This window comes from Hakea prostrata, chromosome 3, assembly GCF_041222555.1.
Source record: "Hakea prostrata isolate BN-2017 chromosome 3, UWA_Hpros_2, whole genome shotgun sequence".
Taxonomy (NCBI): Eukaryota; Viridiplantae; Streptophyta; class Magnoliopsida; order Proteales; family Proteaceae; genus Hakea; species Hakea prostrata.
This window is the reverse complement of record NC_142602.1, coordinates 64,630,948-64,655,037: the sequence shown is the minus strand read 5'-3', so window position 1 is coordinate 64,655,037 and position 24,090 is coordinate 64,630,948. Positions and strand designations below refer to the sequence as shown.

The 24,090-nt window shown below is 38.5% G+C and overlaps 1 protein-coding gene across 4 annotated transcripts; it reads right to left on the bottom strand.

Moving 5' to 3' along the window:
• Positions 1 to 4,638: 4,638 nt before the first annotated feature.
• On the bottom strand, positions 4,639 to 20,029 carry LOC149022762 (uncharacterized). 4 transcript variants are annotated; one of them, XR_016172453.1, is made up of 11 exons: positions 19,680 to 20,029; positions 16,439 to 16,576; positions 14,160 to 14,211; positions 13,406 to 13,493; positions 13,122 to 13,301; positions 12,379 to 12,561; positions 12,119 to 12,292; positions 11,888 to 12,042; positions 11,546 to 11,675; positions 5,570 to 11,449; positions 4,639 to 5,458 (listed from the first exon to the last, which is right to left on the bottom strand). XR_016172453.1 is itself a non-coding variant. In XM_089150697.1 (10 exons), the coding sequence occupies exons 3-10, from the start codon at positions 14,204 to 14,206 to the stop codon at positions 5,447 to 5,449; spliced, it is 969 nt and encodes a 322-aa protein (XP_089006823.1). In that variant the 5' UTR covers positions 14,207 to 14,211; positions 16,439 to 16,576; positions 19,680 to 20,028; the 3' UTR covers positions 5,113 to 5,446. The 4 variants fall into 4 exon arrangements, 2 of the variants coding, with proteins under 2 accessions (XP_089006823.1, XP_089006824.1); XR_016172454.1 differs by lacking the exon at positions 16,439 to 16,576; XM_089150697.1 differs by lacking the exon at positions 5,570 to 11,449 and having other exon boundaries at positions 5,113 to 5,458; positions 19,680 to 20,028.
• Between the last annotated feature and the right edge of the window lie 4,061 nt (positions 20,030 to 24,090).

Here is a 24,090-nt window from a genome sequence, read left to right as displayed (position 1 = left end):
TTAGTCAAAAACAAATTGAGAAAACTTTGCATATACCTCTCTTGTGCTATAGAAAAAGTCAATTAAAGGACAAATTATCATTTTTATGATCAATTTATCGTCTCTTTTTTTTTTTTTTTTTTTTTTTTTTTTTTTCTTCTAATTTAATTTTTGTACATACACACCCCCACCCACCATGAAACTCTTGACTCCCCTTTTAGTCCAAAAACCATAGAAAAATCATAGAATTCAAATAAATTTTAAAATATGACAAAAATACCTTTATATGTTAAAATGACTCAAGTACCCCTGATCTTAAACCCTATTTAAGATTAACCTTAAATGGAGATGGGTGCTTGCTCCTTGGTTGAGTTGAGCAAATGAGAGATAAAGAAGATGGGTGAAGGGGAAATTTCTTTATCCATCTCAGCTAAGATTCTACTTTGCAAATAGGGTTTAAGCTAAGGGGTACTTGAGTCATTTTAACATATAAGGGTATTTTAGTCATATTTTAAAATTTATTTGAATTCTAAGACTTTTCTGTAATTTTTAGATTAAAAGGAGAGTCACGAGTTTCATGGTAGTTGGGGTGTGTATGTAAAAAAAATAAATTAAAAAAAAATAATAATAAGGGCAAATTAGTTATAGAAGTGATAATTTGTCATTAAATTTATTTTTTCTATAGTAGAGGGGAGGTAGATGGAAAGTCTCAGTTTTTTTAGATTAAAAATGACACATAAACCAAAACTCAAGAGGTCTAAATGAAAATTACCCACAAAAAGAGAGCCCAACACATCAGCAACACTACAAGAAACCACACGAGAGGCACAAGAAGAGCCCATTATTGTACAAATTTAACGCAAACGTAATAGATGCATGAATCGTTCTCTGGGTCAAAAGAATAGCATAATATGTATAATAGCTGGCATTGTCATTATTCATTTTAGAACACTAAAAAGTTAACAGCGGCCACCCCCCCCTCAAAACTCTAGCTTAAGAGTAAGTTTATTAATCATATACACGATAAACAAAAGGTACGGCAAAAGAGTTCTAAACTCTAGCTTATCGTGGCAAGCAAGGCCACATGGGAGTTCCTTGAAACGGATGGGGGTCCTCCAAGTAAAGCTATAAAAGTGAGGAGGATTGAAGCCTGGGTATCCCCATCTGATCGACAATTGAAGATAAACACTAACGTGGCTTTGAAGCCAGGGGGAACTAAGGGAGGATTAGGCATTGTTATTCGAAATTCCTTGGGGAAGCCTTTGTGGTGGCAGCATTTGAACCTGCAAAGTTTGATGATTTCCTAACTGGTGAAGCTTTGGTTCTTAAACGTAGTCTCTTATATGCTATTGGAGAGGTTTTTGATGAAGTGGTAACGGAATCTGACAACCTTCAGCTCATCCGGAGTCTTTGTGTTCAATCTACCTCAATTCCCAACTCCATAAGACCTATTGTTGAGGACGTTTGGAGGATACAAAGCTCCTTCATTTCTTGTTCCTTTAGTCGTATTTCTAGGACCTGTAATGATGTTGCAGATTACCTAGCTCGAAAAGCATAATCTTTGGCAGGAGAGATTGTGTGGGATGTTTCCATTCCTTGGTTGCAGAACATGTGTATTGTAACCTCGGTTTTGCCTGTTTCATAAATCAAGTTTATTACCAACAAAAAAAAAAAAAAAAAAAAAAAAAAACCAAGAAAAGGAGCTGTCTAAAACGCAAGATCTGAAATCATCCTATGTAGACCAATATTCATAGTGAACACAACACTTTCATTTTTTGGCTAGGGTGATCTTGTCTTTGCCCAATAGGACTATTTGGCCGAATAGGCCAAATAGTAGTGAGTGGATATTAGGCCTTGTTTCATTGTGACAAATAAAATAAGCCATGAACCGGGTTTGATCACGGTCAGGCCGATAACCTTAGTCGGGATTGGTTCGGTAATTGAACCTTCAAGTAAGAGAAAGAAGGAACTTGAACAGTTATAGAAGGAGACAAGATCCCTTAAAATTTGGGATGAACGATCGTGCCCCAAAATATAACTACTATCAACTTCGAAAGAGGAATAAAACCCTACGATTGGGCGGCCACAAAGAAAGATCGTGAACTAATCTAACGATCTATGATGGGAGGTAAATCCTATATAAGTAACAGGTTAACGCACAATAAAGGTAATTGAATTATTTTCCCTCCATTATCATTTTCAATTAAGCTCTGCAATTAACCAAAGCTCTGTGGTGATCCATTGTTAATTTAACATTCGAAGGTGACTTCCCGACCATGCGGTCTGCTCACATCTAACCTTGTAAGGGTAATCGGGTATTTCTTAGGGTTTTGGTTTCTATTGAACCGGTTTCGGTTCACTTCATTGTATATGTTATTCTCTGATCCGGTTTGAGTCATTCATATGCAAAACAAGTTTATGGAATTTGGGGAAAACAAAAATCGAGCTTTGGCGATGGCGATCTTTGTTTCTCTCTGTTCTTCGTCGATTGATCTGGTTCTTGGACGATCTTGAAGGAGCTCTGAGCAAGGAGTGTTCAGAGGAGGGAGAAGAAGGTTTGTTGGTACTTTGGGGAAATTAGAGAGAGCTCTGAGATGCGATAATGGCGATTCTCCTTTCTTCTCCTTCGATCTTCGTGTTTGAAGGTGGTTTCAAGCGATGAGACATGGTTTGTGATCAGCGTGAAGAGAGGATGACTCTGACATTGATTTGGTGCCATATGGTTGTCCTATTGTGATTATCTTGTACATTCCTTTCCCTGACATCTTGTAAGTTCATTTCTTCCATAGTAGATCGGACTCCATTCTTGAGTCCCGGAGACGTAGGCATCTAATGCCGAACTCTGTAATTAAATGCCCTCGTGTCATCTTCTTCTTGCTTCAGTAAATCTAGTTAGGGATTGTGTTTTTTCCTTTTTTCTTGTTTCAATCTGATAAATCGTATAGGATATTCAATCAAATGCGATAATGAATTAGACCTGGGAATATCATAACCTTATTTTACATGCAAGCATTAAGGGATCCAAAGGCTAAATAGTTTTTGGACGCATCACATTGTGTCATCTACCGGTTGTTTGGATTTGATAAATGAAAGTGGATTAAAAAAAAAAAAAAAACAAACAAACAAACAAACGCTCCATTAGGATTTCCAAGTGATTTTAAAAAGAAGTCTCCCCATGTCCTAGACGCATGCATTTTCCATCTTAGCCGATCCCAAAACACAATCTGCGGTTGCAGCTGAAGAGTCTATATGCCCTGGAATAACGACTATTGGATTAGAAATTTGAGGGTTACAAAAAAAAAAAAAAAAGATTAGAAATTTGAGACCATACAAGCATTTCCTGGCTGTTCACCTCCAAGAGGCCAGGGTGCCACCAGGAAGTGGGTTTGAAGTGGTACTAAGTGCTGCCGGAAAAGAAGAAAAAAAGGTAGCTGCAAAAAGGCACCAAATATATAGATAAGCATGGCATGTAATGATAATTATAAGGGAATTTCTCAAATCCTAAACCCCTGAGTTATCTCCTAATACTAATGCAACTTCTTGAATTTTTCAATTTATCACTTAGATTTCGTGTTCTTAACATCGTTAGTATCAATTAGTTTTTATTTGTCTATTTTCAATATAATCTCCACATCCTAAGTTTAAAAATACCATGCATGGACCATATCTCACAAGTTTTGTGAGGATTTATAATTGGAAGATGAAGAAGTTGCAAATGGTAGAAGAAAGGAGTCAAGCGTAAGGTTTTTCATTCAAGGTTGTTCTTGTCTTTTTGAAATAATTAATTTACTTACATAAGCACCCAGTTGTGATTTCCTGACATTAGGGGTGTGCTTACTATATTTTCATCCTATAGGGAACCTTGATTGATAAACTGAATAGCACAAAGGGTGACATAATTTTAGGGGATAAGTCAAGTGTGGCGCTAAAAATTTATCTAATTATTATCTTCATCTTCATGTATAGACATGAATAGAAATTGAGTATGAATTCTCCATAGACATTTTGTCTATTTTATCATTGATGTGTTTCTGACACAATGGTGGCAGAATGGTTATCCTTTCACATCCTTACTAAAAACGACTTGCTTAGACATCCATACTTATGGTTGTTGATGATTTAGACATGCTAACACCATAACAAGTGTAGTTCATACACTTTGGGAACCTCCCTACCATTAAAAGCATTTAATAGTATCAGAAATCTCAAATTTCAACTAAGTCTTTATCATGTTATACTGGACACCCTTTTTTTTGTCATTTCAGTAGAAGAATTTGTTTCCCCTAGAAATGTGAAGAACATGGATATAGACAACAACCTTCCTAATCCATCAATTCTAAAAATGGCATTGAAGATACAGAAAATGACATCTATAAAAAAAACAAGATTGTCAATGTGAGATATCGTCAACAATAATTATAAGAGACGCCATGCATTATTTGTCTTAAAGGTAAGCAATCACATGGCTAACGCTTCATTGACTTTGTGAAGTCGATAGTTATGGAAGACCTACTAGGTAATCCAAAAATCCCTCTCCTACACGGCCATGGTTAAAGAACATATTATGGAGGTATTTTGAGGTTCTAACAATTAAATTAAATGAAGATAAATTAGAATTTATACTACTAAGATAATTTGAGGTTTACATTAAAATATCCTCCTAATTGGAGGTAATTTCTGATTTTAAAAAATATTTAACAGGAAAGATACAATTTAACTAAAAACATTAACAAAGGGAAAGGATTTGTTGTCTCTACAAAGTAAAAAGAGAGGAAAGTTGTCATTCTCCAATTAAGAGAAAATCCAAGTGTCATTTGGTGAAATGAGGAGAGGTAAATGATAGTTACCCAATCTAGTATTTAAGCTGAACTCCTAGGTCTCGATGAACAATGCAGGTTGGCCAGCATACCCGTGGTACCTGGAGCTTGGGCTTCCAGAGAAGGGTTCTAGGTTTTTCTCCGACAAGAACAGATCCAATTGCAAGCATGGTAGTGGATCTAAATGAGGTACAATAAGACAAACACTGCAGCTAACGCAAGCTACAGTGTAGCTTGCAACACTGGTAAGGCCCAGCTGAACCCGGCCGAGCCCCCAACCAGTTGGCAGCCCTTGGGGTGTTTTGTTTGAAATCAAGGATGGCCACTGGAGGTGATTGATTGAATCCCATAGGCCCAAATGAAAACTATCCAAATCATAGCTTATCGATTCAAGAAAACCAAAGGGTGATCTTCTCTTGAGACATGGAGAGTGCTTATCAATATCAATGACTAGTGACAAAATTGCTTCATACGTATAAGAAAAAGTGTAGTCATTTCATGTGAAGACAGACTACATATGTAAGCTCTCATCGAGGCTCGGTGAACACCTTTGGGAGACTTAAAATGATAATACAGAACAACTCGATTCCTGGTGCTGATCAACTATTGGCACTTTTATCAAAAGACGACAGAAGTTCAACCAGCTTCCATCAGTGATTCCTCTGCAAAGATAAGTATTTGGCGTTAGGATTCAACTCATGGACATACCCAAGAGAGAACTGTGCTTCTATTTATTACAAGTAATAGAAAAACAACATGAACGATCATTATACCAGTAGACTGGAGCCACACTGCTGGTTGAATGCAAGCCCCAGAGTGCCAAAACCACAAAAACCAGCAAATTGCTGGCTGCAGTGAGTAATGTGAATTCTGCTTTGGTTGAGAAACTAGACATGTAAACAGGCTGTTTTTTCAATCCTAAAATAAAATACAATTGGCCTGCTGAAAGCAATTTTTTGGGTTAAGACAGCATAATGAAGCTGAAGCAGTTAAAACATCCAGGCACAAGAGAATATGTGCGCAAGATGTACACACTCCCATTATCATGTCCGGCAAGCCATAAGCAGTATGGACAGATGCAAGTATGTCAACCTCAAATATCGGATCCCCAAAGAACGTGACAACACATTTATCAAGTGAAACAATAGTCAACAAAAGCCAGCTTATTCCAGGACGATCTAAACAGAACCCAGATACCTAAAAGAAGCATAAATTTCAGGGGGGCCAGATTGAAACTATATTCTAAACACAAACACCTACTCCTACGATCCAATGCAATGCTGGCAAACTCATCCCCCAGGAAAAAAAAATGGAATAACATACAGCACTGCTAGAACAGATATTCTTGTTGTGCTAGCACTAATTAGGGCAAGTCTCAAGATCTCAAGAGATCTCCCTCCGGGGCCAATTTTGGTATGTTTGGACTAATAAAATGCAATGCACTTTCAAGCAATACAATTATGCCTCTCTTCTGGGTGCCCTCTTCTCTCCTCGTCTCCTTTCCCTCTTCCACCTATCTGTTTTTCATTATTTGATTAACATGGTAGCAGAGCCATCTTGATACTGGTTAATCCCTATGCCAATCTTCCTTGATTCTCAGCCCCTTTTCTTCCTTTCTTTCTCTTTCAATCCATTGTCTCTATACACTCATCTAGAGCTCACAGCTTCAGAAGAAAGGGTGTTTCTTCAGGCTATGTCCATGTCCGTAATATATTGGTGTGCTTGTGATGATGTAAATCTGCTCTTAACAATTAAAGCAGATTATTCATGTTACCAATTTAGTGACTGAAGATGCTAAATGAAGTATGATAAAGATCTCAAGAGTAGATTAATTTTTCTGGTGATTGATTGGCTTGTCAGTAATTCTGGTTGATTTGATGGAGAGAAATTTTCAGATCTCGTTCTGATTTTCTGGATAACGTTTCTATTTTTTAGCTTGAAACTTTATTCCCTTCCTGATATAATGATGGGTGATGAGGAGATAAATTCAATTGTGACGGAGGTTGATCCTCTCTTCTATGAGAATTAACAACAAGAAGTTTGTTGAAGTAATTAACTTTCAACAGTGGCCTAAGGTTGTGAAACTTTTGATAATAGGATGAGATCAGCAGGCTTTTCTGACAGATCCACCCTGTAAGGAGTAAGGATTCTACATGGATTACTATGATGCACATATTCATGGACATATGTTGAACTCTATGGAGAATCATGTAGTTGACTTGGTTATATTGATACAGTAAAAGAACTATGGGAGTACTTGGAAGTCTTATATTTTGGACAAAATGAGAAAGGGACGATCCATCACCCAGTAATTTGCTGATCTCGAGCACACTTATGAAGAAATAAATGCCCTTATATTCACCACATACGCCTGAAAACGATGCAACAATGAAGAGATCAAATGGCAGTCATGGGTTTTCTTGGTGGCCTTAGACCAGAGTAAGATTCAGTTCGATCAAAAGATTTTAGAGGGAGAAATTGTTCATTGCTTACTGATACATTTGCTTGTGCCCTGTGTGTTGCACTGGAAAGTTCTCATGACACACCACCTACTAATACTTCAGTACTTCTATCACAGAATAAAAACAATATGACAAGCCATGGGAATGGAGGAGGTTGTGGGAGAAATTTTGGTCGTGAAGGTGATTGCAGTGGTCACTGTGGGATAGGAAGAGGCCAAAACCAGCAAACCTACTGGATTCATTACTTTTGATGGACAAGGTGCAGCCCATGTGCGTCATTATCAAGGTAAAACAGGCCACATTCAGAAATTCTCTTATAAGCTACATGGGATGCTAGGGCAGCATCAATATGGAAACTCGGGTACTAGTAATGATCCCCAATCACAATCCCACTCTTTTGAAGTGAAGATGATATTCATGACATAGAAAGAACTTATTGGTGCAACGAATTTCAGATTCCACAACCTACTTCTTCCACAGCTACTCTGACTCAGTCAGGTAATGTAATTGTATGTCTCTCCGGTACTTCTCATCCCTAGATAATAGATTCCAGGGCCTCTGATCATATGCCTCGACCCAAGCCTTTTCTCAACCTGTCCCCATCTACTTCCAGTGTAACATTAACTAATTGGTCTTTAGCCAAGGTTAAAGGCACTAGTACAGTTCACCCAAAACAAACTTTATACTTGACATCGGTTCTCTACCTCCCTAATTTCCCATTCAATCTCATGTTTGTAAGTAAGCTTCCTGACACTTTTTGACTGGTCAGTAGCCTTGTACCCTGAGTCTTGTATATTTCAAGATCTTGCCACAAAGGATGATTGGCAGAGGATGTGAGTCAAGAGGGTTGTTTTTGCTTGAGGATACGAGTTTTCTTCTGTTTCCTGTGCTAATGTTGCTTCTCCTCATCAAACCCAGTACCATCTTGCTCACCCATCCTTGGAACAGTTTAAAGAAGTTAGATTCTACTTTCTAGCCTTTATCTAGTTTCGAATGAGAGTAGTGTCAATTTGGGAGGTACCACCATGTGAGTTATCCTCCCAATGTCAGTAATAGGTCTATTTTTCATTTTTCAAAAGTACATTCTAATGTTCAGGGTCCATGCCCTGTTTTTCAAATTTGGATTTTTGATATATTTGATTCTTGTTGATGACCATTCTAGGGTCACTTGGCTATATTTTATGAAAAATTGTTCTGAGTTGTTGTCTTTATTTTGTGCTTTTGTGTCTGAAATTAAAACATTGTTTGATCTGAATGCGAGAATCTTGCATAGTGGTAATGCTAAGAGGTGTACTAGCTACTCCCTTTCCTGAGTTTATGACACAAAACAGTATGCTTCACGAGGTTTCCTGTTCTAGTACACCACAACAAAATGGTGTGGCAGAAAAGAAAATTGCCACTCAATAGAGGTCACCCGCTCTTTGATGTTTGAAATGAAGGTTCCTAAATTTTCTGGGTTGACGTTCTAACTGCATGGTTTCTCATAAATCACATGCCCTGATCTGTTTTATGAGGTGATATCCCCCACTCTGTCCTGTTTCCTCTCACAGTCTCACCTCATTATTTCTTATTCCACCTCATGTTTTTGGTTACTTTTTCCTCATTTGGAATCATTGTCCAAAGTTATCCAAATTGGATCCTAGGGCACTTAGTGCATAATTCTTGGTTATTCTTGGACTCAGAAAGGGCATCATTATTATTCTCTAGACCCGAAAAAATATTTTCTCAATGTCTATGTGTCTTTCTTTAAGTCCATGCCATTTTACTCAAAACATGTTTTTTTCCAATGCATTGGACGGTGACCTTCCTATCTATGTGGTTCAAACAGCAACATAGGTCTCTCTCGGTGTTCCAGCTCAGGCTCCAAATTTTCCAATTCAAATTTATATAAGGTGTCGTCGTGCAGCTGCTGCTGCTTCACCATTCCCTGACTTTACCACCGTACAACAGCTTCCTAGATACAGATCCTTCTATGGGTACTGCCGCCCCAGTCATTTAAGATTTTGATTTACCTACAGCTCACAAAAAAAGGTATCCGTAGTTGTACTCATCATCCAATTGCTAACTTTGTCTCTCACTCTTTTGTTTCCCCTACTTTTAGCTCCTTTTATCTACTGTTGATTCTCATCCCCTACCCAAGTCTGTGGTACCATCACCTAATCCTGGGTGGACAGCTATAGAAGAAGAGCAATCTACTTTACAGTAGAAAAAAACCTCGAATCATGTTCTATTGCCCCCAGGGAAGCTTGCAAATCGTTGTTGTGGACCTGTGGGTATTTGTGTGAAGGTTAATTCTGATGGTTTTCTTGCTCAACTAAATTCAAGGTTAGTTGTAGAGGATTATGCCTACATTTAAGGATTGGACAACCTGGATACTTTTTCCCTGTGGTGACACTCAAATCTGTTTGCATCTTGATTTCTCAGCAGCTAGTTAGCGATGAACCTGTAGCAACTGGATGTCAAAAATGATTTCTTGCATGTCACCCTTCAAGAGGTTTATATGGAGCAACCTCCGAGATTTGTTGTTCACGAGGAGCCTAATGGGCTGGTATGGAAGTTGAGGAAGCCCTATATTGCCTTACACAATCCATGTGCATGGTTTGGCAAGTTCACTGAGGCAGTACTTGAACTTTGGGTTATCTTGATGTAGTAGTTATAATTTAGTTCTATTGGCACTCACCAAGGAAAATTTTCTTGATAGCATATGTTGATGAGATCATTTTTACAGGGAACGATTGTTGGAATAGAAACATTGAAGACGTAACTCCCAAAGGAAATTTCAAGCTAAGGACTTGGGCAAGCTAAAATACTTCCTAGGTGTGGAAGTCGCCCAGTTCAGAAAAGGTGTGCTTCTTTCTGAATCGAAATATATTCTTGATTTACTCATTGAGACAAGGATGCTTAGATCAAAACCTCTTTATGGACCAAATTGTGAAACTTGTTCTTGAAGGAGGGGAACTATTTGATGATCCTTAAAGGTATAGACAACTGCTGGGTAAGCTGAACTACTTAACAGTTCCTCGACCAAACATTGCTTTTCCTATTTGTGTGGTGAGCTAGTTCCTTTCCTCTCCTAGAAGATCCCACTGGGAGGCAATTACACGTATTCTCTGATATCTCAAGAAAGGATCGGGGAACAAATCGTTTATCAGAATCATGGACATAGCAGAGCAGAAGGTTACTTTGATGCTGACAAGGCTGGATCTCCAGTGGATAAAAGGACGACCAGTAGGTGACTTTTTTAGGGGAAAACCTTGTTTCCTGGAAAAGAAAAGGCAGGCTATTGTTGCTCGCTCCAACATCTAACTTGCAGCAGTTTCTTTCTGAATTAGGCTTCAAGGTTCCAACCCCTATGCAATTATGGTGTGATAATCAGGCTGGAATTTATATTGCTTCTAATCTTATGATTCAGTGAGAGGCCCAAGTATACTGAGAAAGACTGTCATTTTACTGGGAAGAATATACAGAGTGGATTGGTTTCCCCTAGGCATGTCAATGCTGATGACAACTAGCTGATATTTTCACCAAGTAATCAGGAACGGAGAATTGATTACATTTATAATAAGCTGAGCATGCTCAATATATAATTCCCACTTGAGGGGTAATGTTAGAAGGGACAGTCTCAAGATCTCAAGGGATCTCCCTTTTGGGCCTACTTTGGTGTGTAGAGCCAAAAAAACAGCTTTGTATCACAATTTCAAGCAATACAATTAAGCTTCTCTTCTGGCCGCATTCTTCTCTCCTCCTTTCTTTCTCTGTTCCTCCTTCCCTCTGTTTTTCATTATTTGATTAACAAGCACAATCCTACACGGATAGCCCAAGTAGTCGAGATGGGGCTTTAGCGAGTTGAAACAACTAAAAAGACAACAAATGACAGATCAAAACCTTTAGTTCTTATTGTCACCCAGCAGGTGAAAATGGAGGCCATCACTCAGCACTGATTCTGCCATGCGGAAGAAGGATGTGGCAAATCCAACAAATTGAACTATTGGATATCTGGGGAATATCAGGCCACATGTCAAAATTCAACCACAAATTCAATTATTTACCTTCCAGATGATGCATACCCCTCCCGTATATGTCCATGCTCCCTCTACTGGTCATGAACTTTTAGATGGCTAATTTTGCTATGTGGCTGAAATTTGACAATAGAACAAGCATCCAGTCTAGTTTTTGCAGAATCAATGTGAGCTGACATGTTTTAGAGTTTTCCTTCAGGCTCAGAACCAGAAACATGCAATTTTTCATATTAAAAACATATTAGTCATTTCAATAAAATCAATATACCTTACGCTTACTATGCCTTTTTCCTCCACTGCTACCACCTGTTGCAAAGCTTGTTTTATGATCATTGCCATCATCCTCTAAAGGAAGAGTTCTAATCTCATCAAAGAAATCATCCGTCAAACCACGCAATCTGGTAAAAATGAATGACAACCACATATATATCAGATCCAATAGAAGAACAGAAAATATCAAGATGTCAACCACTAAATGAAACCCACATATATCAGACCAAACAGTAGAGAAAAAGTCAAGATGAAACACAAAGGGTTATAAGGACCTCTGTGATTTTCCTAACAAACACTAGCAATAGAGTCAATAAGTATGATGAAACATGATGCATACCCATTTCTTGACTTTTTCAAGTGCTTTTCTCTCTTCTTTTCCATCTTTGTAAGTGGAGCACGAATGAAAAGATCCTCTTCTTGTCGTGCACGTTCTTCCATTTTTGCTCTATATCTCTTAAGCTCTCCACTTTCAGCTCCAAAACTTTCTCTCACCTGTATTTGATCAAACTCAAGATGCATGAGAGCACAATACTAAATATTCAGATCCACAAAGGAATCAAATACCAACCTCCTCAGGTTTCCCTTCAAAATCATCCATCATCTTCCTCACAAAATCGCTCTGCTCAGCTTGACGTAGAGTCTCCTTCATCCTTCTTCTAGCCAGTTTTTCCTGTTTCAGGGTTTTTTCCTCCTCCATTGTAGTGGGAGCAAATTTTGGGGGCCGGTACACATCACCGCCATCCTACAATTCAGATACAGGGATTTAAAAAACCAGATCTTCTAATTATTAATTGAGACACAATGCAAAAATCAGCCAACTCAACTCACCTGAGAACTATGATTTATTTTGCTAATAAGCAAGTCTGGATTTGGCCGATATTTTAACGGATCATCTGCATTTTGAGCAGTATCTGTTTCCTTTTCATTGTGATCTGCTTTCTCTGTTGCACCACCAATGCCTCTCAAGAGCTTTTGAGTTTGGTACTCAAGTTTCTTATCAATCGGGCGGATCTGTCACATTTAGAAGAAAAAGAGATTGGGAATCGAACAGTAGGCAACACACAGTAACTACATGCCTTCACTAACATAAATAACTAAACACATGGACAAAACTGTCTTTCCAACTTTATAGAATGACCAAATCAGCTTTCATTGTGGCTTATCAAAGCTCAGCTCAACTAGTAGCTACAGAAGTTATTTCAACTAATTTGTGCTACATGGGTATAATTTTCTTTTGACAAATAACTGAAACATTTTCAGGAGTAAGGGCATCAACAAAAGAAACATTGCATTGGTAATTTGGTAGAACCGTGAATTGAAAATGGTTGAAAATCAATAAGTTAATAAAGTGGTTTGCTGACTGACAAATACAAGTAGAAAGGATAGGGGGAAAAATGTCTCACGCAGTTGATTGTAACATGAAGTTTAATGAGGTGACACGTTAGGTTCCCTAACCATCAATCAACCTTCGTGACAATATCAGCCATCTGTGTGGCTTGAATAGTCACGAGATTGAAAGGTTCTGTTACACACACACACACAGAGGGTGTGTGGAGAAAACAGATAAATACCTTCTCCAAGAATAACCTAATCTCCACAAGACTTTGAACAACAGGGTGCCCCTCAATTGACAATCCTTTTGCCTTCCGAAGCAAATAATAAACAATAGATTCGCAGTAGCTTAACAGTAGCAGATGCTTTGCTTCCAGATAACTTATCCCATCTACCGTTGGAAAACTGTTCTCTTTTACCTGGTAGAAAATACAAGAGGAACAATCAAGTAAGATATCTCCATCAAACCAAAAGAATTGTTGACTGATAAAATCTTCAGTGCAAATGTAAAGGTTCCTCTTGCCTTTATAGTTAAAGCTTGAACTTTACTCCTCACTGCATCCAATCCATCCTTCATTTCTTTTAGTAATGCAACTAACCGAGGAGTCTCTCTAAAAGAATAAGTAGACACCAAAAGAAACTTATTGGCATATTAAAAAAAAAAAATTATATTCATATTTCATCTGTATAAATTGTTGAACTTTAGAAAAGAACAAAGTAACTTTGGAATAAATACATGCAATGCTATGGGTAGGGGATGTCCACGAGGGCTACATTAAAGGCGAATATTGAACATGCTAGTAAGAAAACAAACACCTGACCAGGTTCCCCCACCCTTTGTTCATCATTACTCCATAATGGCAATCAGTTCTGCAGGGAGCATCCCTCCAATACTAAATGAAGTGATTTACTGATACCAGATTCTCAAGGAAAATCTTTTGGCGCTCAAAAATCCAATCCAAATAAACTTTTTAAAAAAAAGTTTTTAATATCTAAATGGAACTTCCTGAGGTATTTAAAATATCAACCTTAGTTGGAGCAGTCAATCAAGACGCTCGCAAATCTACAAAGATACTGAATAAGAAATGAGTAAGGGAGTTGTTCCATAAAATTTTTTTTAACAGATAGGTGTAAGGGAGTTCCAATCTACAATATCATATTCTTAGACAATACATAACATAGAAAATAAACAAGGAAGCCTCTACTAAGCTGAAGAGAATTACTATTGGGGGGGGGGGGGGGGGAAGCAATTCATAAATTAGGCCTGTCAGACTTACTTGATTGCCATTTCATTGTTGACAAATGATTTCTTATTCTCCTCCATGTTATCTGCAAACCATACAGTAAACATACAGATTATCATCACAAACAATAAACAGACAGGTAAAAAGGAAAATTGAAATTGTGCAGCTGCTGCTCAATGCCTCACACAAAACCCTAAGGAGGTGAATGGGCAAGTGATTATGTTACATCAAATCTTAATTTTTTATAGAATCTTCAAAGGTTAAGCAAAAAAAAAATGCTGCCTAAATCTAAATGCTGCCTGTTTTCATTGATTTTGTCTAGGTAAAAAGCACCTACTTTCAGTTTCAACTTGTCGTTCTCTAAAGTTGAATTCATAACTTAGAACCTGTTACTGTTGGTTAAGCAACCAAAAGAATAAAAGGGGTGATGTTGTGAGAAGCTAAAAGGACAAGCTCAGAGAGTTATTTGGGGTGGTCTGCAAATGTTTAAGGAAAGCCTAGGATACTCTAGTAAGTAGTGATATGATCCTCATTGAAAGAGCTAAAAGAGCAAACCCTAAAAGTTGTGAGGGACGGCACACATAATCTTGTACCAAATATGACCTAGTACAGTGACAATTGGAGGGCAAGGATTCATCTAACTGAACCCATTTGGATGAAATTCTCCCAACTTTTGGGCTATCTTACCTTCATCCTTCATCCTTCACCATTCATTTTTCTTTTTATTTTCATCCTTCATTTGTCATTTTTCGTCTATGCTCTTATCTTATCCCACCTTTCCTCATCTCTTCATTACCCTTTTTTATTCAAAACCCAAGTTTCCCAACTTCATTTTGTTTGGACAATATATCCGGCCCCATTAAATTGTGACAAGGCCGAGTTCTTTGTCATTGTACAAAACCCTTATGTACAACAAGAAAGCCCTAGAATATCGACTCTTATGAGCTCCGAAGATGAACTCCACCCTAGAATAGGAGTCAATGACCCTAAACTTTTCTTCCCAAGTTCTGTACTTAGTATGACGCCAAGTGACAAACATAGAGAAGGGGGTGAATGCATTATAATCAGCAGGTTAATTGACCTTTGTTCCTCCCACTATGGCTGTCATTGCAACAACTAGAAAGTGAGTGAGGATTGGCTCCTTTACAGTCATTTGAAAGTACGGTCCAATAAACATGGTGTATGCAACATGGAATGAGGATTAGTATCCAATCGGGTATTGCATCAGTCGATGCTTGGTCAATCAAGTACCAATCGACTATACTTACATCTCAATACCTAGTTAGCAACTACGGTGTAAACGGATCGGATTTTGATCTGATAGTGGTAATACCATATCTGCATTCTATTATATTCAGAAGATTTGGATAATATCCTATCGGTTTTCAGACGGATTCAGTCTGATTCGGATGATAATTGGATAATTATTTTAAATAAGTAGATTCTTCTAAATAGGCATGAATACAAATTGAATATAAGTTTTCAACTACCTGTTGACATCTTTACCATTTTGTTTGCGAGGTTAGGTTTGAAATCTAAGAATTCAGCAACCTTGGTAGTTATTTTAGTAGAAAACCTAGGAAAAAGGTCACATATCTTAAGGAAAAATTTATAAAAATAAGAAAAATAAATTCAAATAAGTAACCAAATCAGACAATGTAATTGGACAGATAATAATCGGTAAGAAAAAAACATACAATATCCACATCCTATCAGTAATTAGACGGATTCAGATACCGCTAAACGGATGCGGATGTGAATTTGGGAGCGGATTACGGTTATCCATTTACATCCCTATTAGCAGCATAGCTAGTAAGTTCAAGAACGAGAAGAAAACAGGTATGGATATCCATAGCAATCAAACGAATGCTACAACAATAATACTTTTTAAAAGTTCAACACAACAGAACTCCTACAGTTATGATATGCATACAATACTGCATGTGTATAATACAGTTGCTATGTAAATATCCAACAGCAAAAACACAACCATGTAACCCTAATAAACACTTCCACCCAAAATAAAAATCCAATAAACACAATAGTAGAATTTACTTTTGTGCCCAAAGATGAAGTTTGTTTGGTTACAGAGCCGAGGTTGGATTCATTCTTCATTGTGGAGCTTAGAATGGCAACCACACGATGTTGAATTGACTTGAAACTTGAATACTGATGCAGATTATTTAAGATAACTAGCTAAACAAAGCGTCTCGAATATATCCAGGTTTGAATTAAGAGAAATAACTTGTAAAAATCATGGAATTGTGAAAGGGTTTAGACCAGGAGAGGGCAATAGCAAGTTAGCAGCTTACCGCGGAGAGTGGAGGTATTCTATGTCCAATGCAGCAACGTCGCTGCTATTTCTTCTCCTTTTCTCCTTATGGTCTTCTTGTTTCCTTCTTCAATTCTTATCGTTCTCTGACAGTCTGATTTGAGCTCTTCCGGAGTTCCTGGTTTCAACTCTTAAATGAGCCGAGCAGTGTGATAAACATAGCATAGGTCTTCCAAAATCATACTATAGCGTTTGAAGGTTTTGTATTAGGTTTTTGTCTTCGATTTATTTTTCTATAACAATGTTTTTTTTTTTTCTTCTTCTTTTTCTTCATTGTAGATATAACAATGGTAATTCCATACTTCTCTTCATTTTTTCGATCAAGTAATTCCATACTTCTCTTACCATAGAACATATGTAAGTCATCTAGTAATGTGTTTACGTTTAGAATAATATATCATATGTTGACCTAACGAGTTTTACCTAGAAAGGGAAAAAGTTGATCGGATGAAAACCGCACTGAATGCGCTTTTTATGCTTCTGTGCCGAATTGGGCACATAATCTGTACTGAAATCTTGTATGGTACGGGCACGTTTCTATGGCAAAATTGGCACAAAGTCTTGTATAGTATGTACAAAATTCAGGTACAAAATGGGCACTTTTTTATTTTTTAATAAAATAATTAAAAAAGGTAAATACACATCAATTGATATACAGTTGCTCACAAAATCAGGAGAGATTATAACGTTTCAAGTGATTAGTGGTAGTGTAGTCCACTGAAATTGAGCAATCTAAACTCAAGGATCATTCAGGAGACCAACCAAAAGACCAAGGTGGAGAAATACAAGAAATGGAAAACACAAATCCCAATTGTCAACTTCACAGATTATTTGAACTCTATCGAACTTACAGCACAACCACCTGATTCAGATATAATGTAAAATACTCATCCTAGGCAGTAGGGCAACCTTGCAACATAAATTTAGTGAGGATCTTTTCTGTGATTTTTGTTAACTGATTGTATGGCAAGAGCCACACTGAAAAAGACATTTAATTTTCAGAATTCTCCCCTTGTTCGGAGCTATAGAGTAATCCATGTTTTGACCAAATATGATCACTAGTAGAGTATCACTGTAACGGTGCACCTAATTGAGGTGGAACAACTAAACGGCATCTATACTTGGCATCCTCTTTGCCAAGGGATACTCAGACTGAGAAGCTTTGAATGCAGTTAAACATTACAAATTCTGTACGAAAATTCTCACTTTGTATGATTTCTTTTTTTTTTTTGCTGGTTGGGTGGGGTCAAGAAAGCTAGTTACCAGATGGGTTGACTCTCTGCATGGTATACATTCAACCACTCATGAATTGATCACACATTTTACAAGGCCATATTCTTCAAATAATAAAGAAGTGTTGCACAGTGTTTACAGGGGAAAGAAAGAGTACAGAGTTCTTTCATTGATGTCCACCTAGTACAGCCAGCAAGAAGACTGAAAATGAAAATGATCTCAATCAATATAGTTCTGATGGATGTCATTTATGCATTCAATCAACAAGGTTTTTTCCAGTTCTATTGAGAAAAAGAAAGGATTAGCTTCAAAAATAAGTGTTGTGCATCATTGACAGCCAGAAAATACTTACAAATCAAGAAGCATCAGATACTGGATTCCAAATCTATTATGATGCAAATCTATGTTGAATAATATTTGATAGAGCAGACCAACTTCTCTATGTTGACAGCAGGAGACGGTGGGGAGGAAAGAGTAACACAATGAAGCTGTTCCATTCCTCATTTTCATACACATAGGTAGGTAATATAGGTTTTAAAAAACTTGAATTACAATTATATAAAGTTAGGGGGATTTTTACATTCGTTAAAGTATCTAGATTCTAACGTCAATTGTTAAATGCAGGTCTTGGAATGGCAATGTTCAGCCTAGGTAAAAGTCAACAAAAAAGTTCTTCTTGAATTTCTTTTAGTCTACAAATTTTGAACAGAATAGTTTCAATCACTTTCTCAAACTTCAGGTCTTTTCATGGCATTGCAACCTAAGATCATAGCCTGTGGGAACAGATTAGCAGCTTATATATAACTGCAATTTTAGAAAACCAAGACTAATGTTCACATGACTAATTAGATTGGTTTTTGTGGTTGTGTAATCCAAGCAGCGGCTTGGAAGGGTTTGTAAGTTCACATGCTCTTGGTGAAGCACAATTATACTTTGTCACGCAAGATTTTCTTCACATATGGATAGGAAGAGAATTTAGTCTTACCATTTTTGGTTTGTGATCACAGAAGGATCACTTTGAATAGAGACAGCAACTCTTCCAAAAGTGAATGCCATCAGATATCTAATATAAAGCCATGAAACAGTGTTCATTAAAGAGGGGAAAGGGAACAACAGTTGCCTACCATTCACACTTTATCTTGTTTTCCTCGTCACTAACCCATTCAAAACTAAAACTTAAAAAAAAAACTGAAGTTATTACCATTATTTTCTTAGTTAATTTCATAGCTTTTCATTCACCTACATGACAGACCCCATGCATACATAAACCAGATTTGATTAAAAAACATTTGAAGGACCTTCTGTTAGTCAATTTAGTGATGATACATAGGAAATATTTCACATTCATAAAGGTTCAGAAATTTTACATTCTGTAGCTTGGAGAAAATTAAGGTCTAGCAGGTGCCAATAACAAGCATTTCATCTTCATCATGTTCTTCTCTCCAAACAGCTCTACTTCTACAACTGCTGAAGAATTTTATACAGACGATTGGAAGTCCCTTTACAGGAAGATGGGATTTTGGGAGAGGAGAATAATAAGAAGTTCCAATGATAACCTGTAGATGTGAGCAAGAAAGTACAGATTTTTTTTTCTCCAGATAAATCAACAAACTTCAACAAGAAAACCAAAATCTGGAAAGGCATTATATCGTTAGGAATCCAGAATCCCACCAAACAATCTCAAGTTGGTGAACAAGACCCACTGACGGTAATATTTGATTTCCCTATGATTTTAGTGAGAAACTGAACTAAGAAACAACAGTCGTATAACGCAAGTCTGATTACCTTCATAACCAAAGCCAACATGATAAGCAGGGCCAACAAATTACACAACCCCTTTGAAAAACTCAAAATGAGTTTCGGAGAATGATTTGTAAACAACACATTTTCAATGATAAAAATTACGATGAAAATCCCCAATAGACTCTGAACGCAAGTCTAATGAAAGCAGCAACTACCCAGAATATGCATAAGGAAGTGGAAAATACCTCGAATCAGAAGCAATTGAACGAAGATGAAGAGGTGGATTGCAGAAACACGGCTTCGGTTGAAGAGAGATCGGTTGCAGAGACAGGGCTTCGCTTGCACGGAGAGGGCTTCGGCTTCTGTCAGAGGGATCGGTTGCAGAGAGCTTGCCTCGACCTCTTACACTTGCTTAGGGCTTCAGACAGACGAGAGACACAACAGAGACTAGAGAGACGAGAGAGTCTCAAGAGACCAGAAAAGTCGTGAGAGTTGAGAGAGACGAGAGAAACCAGAGAGTCAAGAGAGTAAGAGAGTTGAGACTTGAGAGAGTAGAGAGAGTATTGGCCAAAAAAAAAGAGTAGAGAGAGTAGAGAGAGACGAGAGAGAATTGAGAGAGACGATTTGCAACTTTTGAAATTAGGGTTGTACAATTACATCGCTAACCCTCTTCACAGTCGCATTCAAGCATCGTGCCCTGTTTTTTCACGAGAAGTGTGCTTTTGTGTGAGAGAAGAAGCTCCAATTGTTGGCACAAAAATTGTGTGCCAAACCCTAGGTCAGCGACTCAGCGCACTATTTTTAGACCGGTTTATTGTACATAATTTCGATTTCTATATTAAATTGGACAAATAGTACAGAATTGATGTGTCAGAATCATTGTTGATATAGGAAAAATAATATCGAACCCGGTCAATCCAGGTTCGGGTCATCAGTCCCGGTTGGACCATGGTCGAGCCAGAAAGCCCAGATGACATCAGCCTTAACGCGATTGAAACCGGTCCTGACCAGGTCTCTGCACTCGCACACGGATGAAGTCTGACAGTTACAAGGTACAAACGTGATCCCGAAGATTGGGATACGTGATCAAGTCACAATGGGTAACTTCTATTGATGCAAAGTGGGGATCGTGCCAAGATTGATAACTACCCACCACACCGAATCAAAAGGGTAAAACCCTAAAGTTTCAACGGTGATCAAGAGAGGATGCGGACGAATCCAACGATCGAGATTAAGAGGTAAAAACTATATAAACCAATGATCTATGCGCAAACGAGGTATCTGAATCGTTTTCCTTTACTATCATATTCAATTTTTGCTCTGCAACTAGCCAGAGCTTTGTGATTAGTTCCTTAACTAACTTAGCCTTTGGAGGTGGCCTCCCGACCCCACGGTCGGGTCACGTCTAACACTGTTTTGCAGGTGATTCATCAAATATCTAAAGGCTGAGCAAATTTGGGACACATCATTTGGCGCCGTCTGTGGGAAACGCTTCAGAAAGTCATGGTTATTAGATCTGAGATAGCAGCTGCTACGGCTCAAAGGCTCCAAGGTACCCAACCTCATTCAAGTAGAAGCATTCTAGAAGAAGATATTCCTAAAGGAAGTCGTGTTTAAGAGGCTTGTGAAGATAGAGAGGTTGGAGATGAACATCTTAACAACCCAAACAATCTTCAGGAGCAGATGAATCAAATGCAACTGCAATTTTTGGAGATGCAGCAGACGCTTCGTACAATAGCGAGACAAGTAATAGCTCCTCAAGCTTCCAATCTTCGTGATCAGGAAGAAGCCTGAAGGTGTACGCCAAGAACGGGTATACACCTGTCTCTTGCTCGAGAATGTTCTCAACAGGGAGATAGGCAACCACTCGAAGATCAGAAATACAGGCGGGGAGGTCGTAGAGGCTGATCTCGAGAGCCAAGAACTGGAGAATTACCAAGAAGAGAGGGTCGACACAATCGACCACAGGTGAGTCAAACTGGAACTATTACCAGATTGGAGCGAGGGGTTCACACTCACACAGCAACCTCCCAATGTTAGGGTAGAGACAACGTTTGAACAAATAACAGTGGGACGATGCACATTGGCCGGGAACTGGCGGACATATATTTGAGGTTAGGGCAACTCTCATGAGGGAAAAGAACTGATGACATTTACTCGATCATCAGAAAAACCCAATTCGTAGATGCTATAGCCAGGTCCGAGTTCCCCCACAATTTTAGACTTCCAACTTTTTCTTCATTTGATGGTTTGGGAGACCCTATTGCCCACATTAGTTACTACTACACAGACCATGGCCGTAGCTGGGAATTCTGATGAAATTCTCTGTAGAGTATTCAGGTCATCTCTTACAGGGGTAGCTCAGAAGTGGTTCTTGAACCATCCTTCGGGAAGAATAGTTGATTTCGAAGAACTGGCTCTAGAATTCATCGGTCGATGCCAAAGTGGAATTTAGACTAAAAAGACGGAAGAAACGTTGTTCACTGTCAACCAAGGGAAGAATGAGTCAATTCGGGATTACCTTAAAAGATTCAATAAATGGAGATCAAGAATTTGGACGAATAGGTGGCCAAGACAACTCTCTTCACTGGGCTCACAAACTGAAGGCTATTGGAGCTATTACTTCAAGATATGCCTACCACATATTCCAAACTGGTGCAAAGATGTCTGAAACAAGCTAAAGTAACTGAAATTCTTGATGCGCACCAAGGAGAAGCCAAGGTCTCCAACAAAGACCCAAAGGAGCCCAAAAAGAGCCAAAGGTCAAAACAGCCTAACCAGGATCGGGGTAGGAAGCAACATTTGGGTTGGAGACAGTGTTCGCCTGGCCAAGATAAGTATACACCATTGAATGCCCCACAGTCAGAAATCTTGATGCAAATCAAGAATCAAGATATCCTGAAATGGCCACCAAAGATGATAGCCAAATCAGGAGAAAAGAATATGGAGAAGTATTGCCATTTTCACAAAGATTACGGGCATTACATGAATGAGTGCCGGCATCTCAAGGCGGACATCGAGAGGTTGATATCTCAAGGACATTTGTCCAACTTTGTCAAAGGACGAGGTAATGATCAAAGAGTGACTACTGAAAAAAGAACGGAGTGTTCAAGAAGTGGGGATCGTCGTACCAAAGCTCCCAAGTCAAAAAAGAGTAAGGAGGTTGTTGAGGCCAGATGATCCCCTATTCTGACCATATTCGGGGGGCTTGAACCCGAATCTCTCATAAAGTTGAAAGTAAAAGGAAGTTTGTAGGGTCGGGAGAAACCCAGAAGCAAAAGAAGCCGAATATGGAGGAGAGCATTACTTTCAGTGAGAGGATGGAAGGGGTGTGTGCACACCTCACAATAGCGTGATCGTGATAAAAGTAGAGATCGGTCATCGGGAAGTACACAAAGTGTTGGTGGACATGGGGTCATCAGTAGACCTCCTGTCATATGAAGCCTACCAAAAGTTGAGGATGGAAGAATATTTATTAAAACCATCTTCAACCCATTTATATGGATATGCTGGGTCGTCAGCAGTCGCAAAAGGATCGGTACCACTGGACCTCACAGTAGGGAATTTCCCTAAGGAGGCCGGCGTATAATGTCATACTCGGAAGGCCCTCCCTGACAAAGCTTTGAGCAGTGGTATCAACTAAGCATATGAAGATCAAATTCCCAACCGATAAAGGGATTGGAGAAGTAACCTCTGATAAAAAAACTTCAAGGCAAAGCTATGTTTCATACTTGAAGGATAAGGCTGGTCCCAAAAAGGCCACAACTTCATCAATTGAAGTACGTGATGACCGGGATGAGAATGTGATGCAGAGGCCCGAACCTGTGGAAAAATTGGAATGAATCTAGTTGGATTCGGAAGATGAACGAAGAACAACCCATATCGGGTCAGAACAGCCCAAAGCTTTCAAGGAAAAATTAAGGTTTTCCTTCAAGAAAACATCGATGTATTTGCATGGTCGGTTGACAACATGTCGGGCAAAGAAGAAACTGTCGCAAAGCACAAGCTTTGGATTGACCCGAAAGCCAAACCTATAATTCAAAGAAGAAGGATCGATTGAGAAACATGAAGCCATCAGAGGGGAGGTCGAGAAGCTGAAGAGTTCGGGTTTTATTAAACTGATAGAATGTCCAACTTGGCTGGCCAACGTAGTAATGGTCAAAAAGTCAAATGGAAAATGGAGGATGTGCACTGATTATACGGATCTTAACAAGGCATGCCCGAAGAACTGCTATCCCTTGCCTCGGATAGATCTCCTGATCAATGCAACTGCTGGGTATGAAACCTTAAGTTTCATGGACGCTTATTCGGGCTACAACAAGATTTTAATGAGCCAGGAAGATGAGAAGTTTACAGCCTTCATGACCAATCGCGAAAGCTTCTACTACAAGGTTATGTCGTTCGGGTTAAAGAATGCAGGAGCAACCTATCAGAGGGCAGTGAACAAAATTTTCAAAGACTTGATCAGGAAGAAAATGGAAGCATATAGGGATGACATGCTAGTTAAAAGCCTTGAGCGTTCGAGACATATCACAGATTTGGCAGAATTATTTTCGGTTTTGAGAAAATATCAGATGAAATTGAACCTTGAGAAATGTGCATTTGGGGTATCCTCGGGAAAATTCCTTGGGTTCATGGTCTCTTAGAGAGGGATTG

Excerpts from the sequence above, each read along its gene's own strand:
- LOC149022762 (XM_089150697.1), bottom strand. The coding sequence starts at position 14,206 with ATGGAGGAGAATAAGAAATCATTTGTCAACAATGAAATGGCAATCAA. Across the intron at positions 13,494-14,159 it reads AACAATGAAATGGCAATCAA|AGAGACTCCTCGGTTAGTTG; the intron begins GTAAGTCTGACA and ends TTATTCTTTTAG. Across the intron at positions 13,302-13,405 it reads TTCAAGCTTTAACTATAAAG|GTAAAAGAGAACAGTTTTCC; the intron begins GCAAGAGGAACC and ends ATTTTCTACCAG.